General features: G+C 34.6%; 1 protein-coding gene across 1 annotated transcript in view; it reads left to right on the plus strand.

The window, feature by feature from the left end:
- LOC111240506 (ALA-interacting subunit 3-like) overlaps positions 1–1,556 on the plus strand; it is a 4,232-nt gene extending 2,676 nt beyond the window's left edge. Inside the window, exons 3-4 of the mRNA XM_022776119.1 lie at positions 482–771; positions 1,467–1,556. Of these exons, the coding sequence (XP_022631840.1) occupies positions 482–771; positions 1,467–1,521 (345 nt within the window). The 3' untranslated portion in view covers positions 1,522–1,556. The remainder of the gene's footprint in view (positions 1–481; positions 772–1,466) is intronic.
- The last annotated feature ends 6,876 nt before the right edge of the window (positions 1,557–8,432 follow it).

Genomic DNA, 8,432 nt, shown 5'->3' on the forward strand with positions numbered 1-8,432 from the left:
GAGAAAGAGTAAAATTACAAAAGATTATGTATATATAAATTATATTAGTTCTAAAATTTAATTTGAAGTATTGGACTAAGCCTAAAATTTAATTAAAGTTTTGGAGTGGGGCTAAACCCACTTTAACCCTGACCCTAACCCACTTGAGAGGGGGTTTTGGGAGTTGAGACTTTTTTCTGGCCCCCTACTTAAGGGGCTTCTTAAAATAGGGCTTTTTCAATAGTGGGTTAGGACTGACCCTGGGGCCATGGGTTAAAGTGACACCTCTGGTGTTACTACTACTCTTTATTCATAATTTATATATGGCAATGATTTTTCACATGGCAAATTATTCTGCTGTTTCACATATTCGCATGGCTTAATATAAAAATTTCAATTGCTTCCCTTGATATTCATATGCTCCATCTTTCAATTAATCCAAGTTTTGTCAATCAATGGGGGAGATATTTTACTGACTTTTTTGGAATGTTTTATGGAACAGTTGAGTAAGAAGGAGGATCTTATTGTCTGGATGCGAACCACTGCTTTGCCAACTTTTAGGAAGTTGTATGGAAGGATAGAAGAGGATCTGAATGAAGGTGATACCATAAATGTAATACTGCAAAATAACTATAACACATACAATTTTAATGGCAAGAAAAAGCTTGTATTGTCAACTACTAGCTGGCTTGGTGGGAAGAATGACTTCCTGGGCATTGCCTATCTCACTGTCGGAGGATTGTGCTTCTTTTTGGCTCTGGCTTTTACCATTGTATATTTTGTCAAGCCAAGGTAAATACTCGAAATCTATTACTTTTGGGTTCAGATCATGAAAGTTCATTTTGTGACTAGCACTTGTTTTGATAGGTTAGGGAACTTGTTTTGGTTTGATTAAGGATACATGTAGGGGAAAAGCTTGATGTACCAATGTTATGCTCAATAGTAGGCATAAATATAAAGGTATATGTTAGTAGGGGTATGAAAGTGGGAGTCCAGAAGGTGGCAAATTTTCTCTTTTTTTTTTTTTTTTTTCTTTTGTAGACATCATTTTTGTATACAGGTTGGGGTAAGCCAATTGCCTCTTCTCAATATATACTTGTTACTGGCCAAAAAAAATAATTGAAAGTAAATTTTGTAGATAGGAAATTCATGGGGTAGCATGCCAATATTAAGAGTGCCTGCATCTATTTCGGTCTGTGTGTTCACTCAACTGTTTGAATGTAGTTTAGGATCTTGTTCTTAGCTCCTTTTTCCAATTGAAATATGTTTAAAAAATTTACAGTTATGATTTGTAGAACACGCAAAAGCCTCAGAATATCTGTTTTAATGCTTTNCTCATGAATTTATTTCACATTTTTCTTTTTATTTTCTTGTTCTNTTTCTAGAAGTNCCTACGGAGAACTAAAATTCACCCATGCTTCAACCGCTACTTGAAGTGGCAATTTTAAATTATTATTAACTCCTAACCTATCTTTCCATCTTTGTAGGCAACTTGGAGATCCCTCATATTTGTCATGGAATAGAAATCCAGGAGGGCACTGATAAGAGAAACTCGTCATACTTGTTTGTTATTTTCCATGGTTACAGGGATCTTGGTATTCTACAAATGGGGTTGTAGTTTTTGTACATGAATGTTACCCAATTACTTGTAGCACTTGTCAATTTAGGTGTTCTTACCATCCTCTCCAAGAAAACCAAAACACTTTTGTATGTTGTGCATCAGAGTTGAATATGTTGTATGCCCCACTCACAATACATAGCGTTAGATTATATGTTGTAGTTGCTCTTCACACCATCGGGAAACAATTAGTGTTGCTTGTTAGTATTTTAAGGTTGTGAAAGGAGTAGTTGATGAGGTAGAGAAAATGTAGAGAAAATATGGAGATAGTAGAATGTAGAAGTAGTAGTTGGAAGAAGTGTTGTAGTTGTCTTAGTTGTTGTAGATGTTGGCTTCTTATTTGGCTTGATTACAAATGATTCAATCACCCCTATTTATACTAGTGGCACCTCCTTAACCAATGGTTAGGATTTTGCCACCACAACATTAATCTAAGGGTCATTATTCATCTTCTAGAGTTTTCTAAAACATTCCTATAATTCTAACCTTATCTAGATACATCTTATGGATAAGCATCCTTAGATATTTTTATACATCATTCTAAAATCCTTCTAGATAGGATATTTCTAGAATTCTATCTTGGACCTTCTTTAGTTTTTGGGCCTTCTCTAGTCTTGGGCTTTTATCTTATAGGCCCAATTTACATTCTAACTCTTTTTTCTTAGGAGCTTCTACATTCTTCTAGAATTTGCATTACACTTTAACACTCCTCCTTAATGCAAATTCGGTAACTCCCATCATAGTGCGTAGTAGTTCAAATCTTGGTCGTGGTAATGCCTTCGTAAAGATATCTACAATTTGGTCCTCTGTTGGACAGTACTCGAGTCGAATTTGTTTAGTTGTCTCTTTATCTCAAATGAAGTGATATTTAATGGCTATGTGTTTTGTTCTTTGATGATGGACTGGATTTTTTGCTATTGCTATTGCCGATTTGTTGTCGCAACAGATAATAGTCGGCCCGTCTTGTGGTTCACCCATTTCTTCAAGTATTCTTTGTAGCCATATTGCTTGACTTGTGGTTTCAACAGCTGCTACATACTCTACTTCTGCTTGCTATAGTTGCTTGCTTCTATGATGCCCAAGATAAAATACCGGATCCTAGTGAGAAAGCGTATCCTGACGTACTCTTCATATCGTCCATTGATCCTGCTCAATCACTATCTGTGTAGCCAATCATCCTTGAGTTCATCATGGTTTTGTACCATATGCCAAACTCCTTTGTGCCTTGTAGATATCTTAAAATACTTTTTCCTACTCCATAATGAATCTGACTTGGCTTTTGCATGAATCTTGATAGAAGACTTGTAACATACATAATGTTTGGTCGTGTGGCTGTGAGATATAGGAGACTTCCAATTAAACTTTTATAGCGTGATGCATCTGCCTCTTATGCTCCATCATCTTTTTGTAGTTTCTCGTTTACCACCAACGGAGTGGTAACAAGTTTACAACCATTCATCTTGAACTTCTCTAGTAGAGATTCAATATATTTCTTTTGAGAGATAAATATGCCTTCTTTTTGTTGTTTCACCTCTATACCGAGGAAATAGTTCATCAAGCCAAGGTCGGTCATTTCAAATGTATTCATCATGTCTTCCTTAAATTCTTTCATCATCTCCATATTGTTTCTTGTATAGATAAGGTCATCGACATATAAAGAGATAATGAGATGGTATTGACCTTATGCCTTAATATATAGTGTTGGCTCACTCTTGCTCCTCCTGAATCCTTGATCGATGAAGTATTTATCAATCTTGCTATACCATGCTCGAGGAGCTTGCTTCAGGCCATATAATTCTTTTTTAAGTCTTAGTACTTTGCCTTCATTTCCTCTGTTGATGAAGCCTTGTGGTTGTTCAACATAAATTTCTTCTTTGAGCACTCCATTTAGAAAGGCTGATTTGACATCTAGTTGATAGATGTTCCATCCTTTTTGTGCTGCAAGAGCTATTAAGACTCTAATTGTATCTAAGCGAGCAACTGGAGAAAATGTCTCATTGTAGTCTATTCCTGGTTGCTGTGAATAGCCTTTAGCGACCAATCTTGGTTTGTGATTTTGTATAGTTCCATCAGGAGTAAGTTTTGTTTTATATATCCATTTCACTCCTATGATGTCTTTTCCATGAGGACAATTTACGAGTTCCCAAGTGTTATTCTTCTCAATCATTTTAATCTCTTCTTCCATAGCCTTGACCCATACTTCTTGCTTTGATGCTTCTTCATAACAATTAGGCTCAATCATGGCCATATTGCAAGTTTCATATATGTCTGCCAAAGATCTTACTCTTCTTGGACTAGATTCAGGTGAAGAATCTTGTTGTTGTGGAGGTGGAGAAAGCGTACCTAGATTTTCTGCTTCTTCTTGAGTTTCTTCTTGAGATTGCTGCACTGGAAGTATAATGTAGCTTTTAACAACTTTTTCTTCTTCCCAATTCCAAGAAGCATTTTCATCAACTTCAACATCTCGACTGATGATGAGGTTTTTCGTTTGTAGGTTGTAGACTCGATAGCCTTTTGACTGTGTGCTATATCCCAAGAATATTCCTCGTATAGTCTTGTCTTCAATCTTTTGCCTCCTTTGATCAGGAACATGTATGTACCAGATAGACCCAAATACTCGTAAGTGTTTTGTTGATGGCTTTCTCCCACTCCAAGCTTCAATAGGAGTCTTGTCTTGGACTGCCTTAGTTGGACATCTGTTTAGAATGTAAACTGCAGTGTAGACTGCTTCAGCCCAAAAAGTGTTAGGCATGTTCTTCTCTTTTAGCATTGATCTTGCCATCTCCATAACCGTGCGATTCTTTCTCTCTGACACGCCATTTTGTTCTGAAGTATATGCAACTGTAAGTTGTCGCTCTATGCCTTCATCTTCACAGAATATGTCAAACTCATGAGATGTGTACTCCTTGCCACGATCACTTCTAAGTACTTTTATCTACTTTCCACTTTGCTTCTCAACAAGGGCCTTGAATTTCTTGAATATGTCAAAGACTTCTGACTTTGCCTTTAAGAAATAGACCCATGTTATTCTAGAGAAGTCATCAATGAAGAGGATGAAATACCTGTTGTTGTGACGTGAAGGCGTTCTCATTGGTCCGCAAACATTGGTATGAATCAACTCCAATAAGTCTTTTGCTCTCCATGCTTTGTCAGTCGAGAATGGTAATCGNTGTTGTTTTCCGAGGAGACATCCTTCACACGATTCATTATTCTCCTTCAAGAATGGAAGATCTCTCATCATGTTTTTCTGATATAGAAGCTTTAAGGCATGTGTGTTGAAGTGGCCAAATCTCCTATGCCAAAGCCATGAGTCATCAACTTCTACTTTCATGGCAATATTAGTTCCAGGTTTGAAGCTTATAGGAAAGCTTCTATTTCTCTTCTCCATTTTTACTTGGCCAATTTCTATCATTTTACTATCTTAAATTTTGCATGTATCTTTATCAAAATGAAGAGAATATCCATTCTCCATCATTTGGCCAATACTTAAAAGATTCTCTTTAAGATTAGGAACTAGCAAAACATCCTTGATGAATTTCGTACCTTTCTTTGTCTCCACCATGACAGTTCCTTTGCCTCGAGACTCCACTGTGGTGCCATTTCCTAGCCGAACTTTGACATTGACAGATTTATCAATGTCTTTGAAGATGCTTTAATCTTTCGCCATGTGATTGTTGCATCCACTATCCAAGTACCAACTTCCTTCTCCACCAGGAGATTGTTGATTGGCGTAGAATAAGAGTTTCTCCTAATTATCTTCTTCTGCAAAGTTTGCTTGATGCTTATTTTTATTACGACAATACTTTTCTATGTGACCAAATTTCTTGCAATAGTGGCATTGAGGTTTTCCATGATGCCAACAATCCTTTTCCAAGTGACTTGTCTTTTTACAAATGTCACATGGAGGATATTTTCCTTGATGAGTTATAGAGAAGCTTCTAGAATTTTCTTTATTTGTAGAAATTTCTCCTTTACTTTTATTTCCTTGACATTCTTTCTGAGACCGCAATTTTAGTTTTGATTGAAAGACATTTTCAACCGAGTCTTCTTCATGCCTTTTCAATCTTTGTTCATAAGCTTCAAGAGAGCCCATTAGTTGTGTTACTGATAATGTAGCCAAATTTTTTGTTTGTTCAATAGCTGTTACGATTACATCATATTTTTGGGGAATAGAAGTATATTTACTTTTCTTCACAAGGTTCAGTTGTGAAATTAATTGATGTGCTCATATTGTAAGAAGCATAATGAAAGTGAAGTCCCGGATCCCTATTATGGTGGAGCGCAAGGGTTTGAGAGGGTAATGATATTCATGTTGGTTATAGTAGTACTTGGTTAGACTTGTATAGTGTTATGATAGTTTTGAATGATGGTATTGCTTGGTGGATCTGGTCTCAAATTGTTGATGATGCAAGAAATGCATCTATTTTCAAAGATGACAAGCACTATTGAACTACAGGAGAACTCTTTACTTATCGTCATCATGTTGGCACTGACAGGTGTTGGATTTGCTAGAAGATGCTTGCGGATCATTATTGGAAACCATTTTGGCAGAAAATAAACATTTACAAGAATCCTAAGACATGTACAAAGGATTCAATCCAGTGGTGAAATTATAGATCCATTGATTATTGTAAAAACAGATGTTATAATGTCTTGTTTCAGTGGTTCACTATCCTAAATGCAACGATTTCTGTGTATTGTTGAAACTTCTTGCCATAGTCATAAAAATTTGAGTGTAAGTTTGATTCTCTCTTTGTTTTTCCTCTAGTAATCACCTTTAATGCTGAAATTCAGCAGATTATAACAGAGGATGTTGATGGCTATTATGTTGACGTACAAGTTTTTGAATTCTTTCACGTGTGAGAACTGATTTGGGGCATGTTTGGCTTCTGTGCTTACTGGCAGTATGTAACCACTGAATGGAACCTAAAATTCAGATTCATATAACTTAGTTTTTTGATTGGGAGTAATGAGGTGCTGAATGCATTTAAAAGTTTAATTGAATATCACTCAGTAGCTGGAGAAAATTGAGATTGCATATTCAAAAAAATATCAAGGCTTAATGGTGGCTGACAGTGGTTACGTGAACATTTTTTTTAATTTAAAAATTAATGATTTTTAAATTAAAATAATTATTTTATTATTTTATTATTTTTATTTTTAAATAATTTTTTATTTAAATTAAACTATTTTTAAATTCAAATAACTATCTTATTATTTTATCCTTATAAGTAATTATTATTTTTTAAATTAAATTAATTCTTCTAATATAAAACGGAAAACATACGTATGTCTTAAGCTCATATGATTTTACTGATAATTGATACAATTAGTGTAATAAACATATTAATTATGAGAAATATGGATGAAATTAAACTAAACAATGCTTGAATTTTTTTCATTAATGTTAAAAATTTAAGACAAATATAATGTTACCAACTAAACTAGGCATTAATCCTAATATATTACTGATGAGTCGTTATTTCTTAAACTGTATTTAGTTTATTGCACTTAAATAAACTAGGGAATTGTGTTTAATTGTCTGTTATTTCTCCGTTTTCCGAATTCTGCTTAATTTGATCTGAAATTTGTAATTGTGCTAATTTGGATTTTCTGAGCTGATTAAATACATTTTGGTTGCAGGAAAATTTTGGGAAACATCATTTGGAGGATTAGGGAAGGTGGCGTGATCATTCAAGACTCAACATTTAGTCACTTCTATTTTAATTAAGTTGTAATTTCGTTTTCTAGAAGACCTTAATTAGAATTAGGTGTTTTGGACCCTTTTGGGGGTAATTTTCTAAAAAACACCCATGTGTAGGACATGTGCCTTTTAGGTTAGGGTTTTTATTTTGTTGTGGACCCCATTTGAAGAGAGGCTCTCGGTTTTTAGATGGAAATACTGAGACACACTCTAGCACACTTCATACTACACTTTCATTTTTGCTTTTGCCTTGTATGAACTCTCTCTTGGGAGCTTTGATGTGCCCTTACGTTTTTGGAGTTATGGAATGACCAAGATCATATTTTTCTTCTTCTCTTACTTAAATCTTATTTATCTTTGCTTGGTGGAAGTGAATCCTTCACCTATTTTCCTTTCATTTCTTCTTGAAAGTTGAGAGCATGAGCTTGAGTCTTGAGGTGGTTTCATGCATTTTTCATGATTGGTCTTTGATTTGAATGAAGAGCTATTTCGTTTTCTTCAACAATCAGATAAGGACTTAAGAGAACATGTTCAGATGGTGACAATTAGGCTACAATGTTGTTCAAAAACAAGCTATCATCCCAAATAGATATCCTTGGGAAAAACTTCCCTGATGCTAGACTTGTATACCTTGATATTTACAACGCATTATCGGATATGATTCAAAACCCCTCTAAATATGATAATCAAACACATTTTAATTCCTAGAATGGTAGATGTATTGTCACATAAATCCTTAAAACTAAGAAAATCTATAAGCAAAAAGTCTCATGAAGTAAAATTTAAACTTAACATTTTTTTTATTACTTTGTCCTAAATATGTATTGATTTTATCAGTTTACATTTATTTGAATTGGTACGGTGGTTTAGGTTTTGAAGTAGCAGATAAAGGATGTTGTGGCACAGGAGATATTGAGGTAGGCTTTTTGTGTAACCTTGCCCTGAAGATATGTTCAAACAGGTCAAGTTATGTATTTTGGGACAGTTTCCATCCTACAGAAAAGGCCTATAGTATACTTTCTTCTGAGGTGTTAGACAAAAATATCAACAAATTCTTCTGAGTTTTATTTTCTTGTAATCCTACTAATAGGAATATACATATATATATATATATATATATATATATATATA

The sequence above is a fragment of the Vigna radiata genome, unplaced genomic scaffold (genome assembly GCF_000741045.1).
Source record: "Vigna radiata var. radiata cultivar VC1973A unplaced genomic scaffold, Vradiata_ver6 scaffold_247, whole genome shotgun sequence".
Taxonomy (NCBI): Eukaryota; Viridiplantae; Streptophyta; class Magnoliopsida; order Fabales; family Fabaceae; genus Vigna; species Vigna radiata.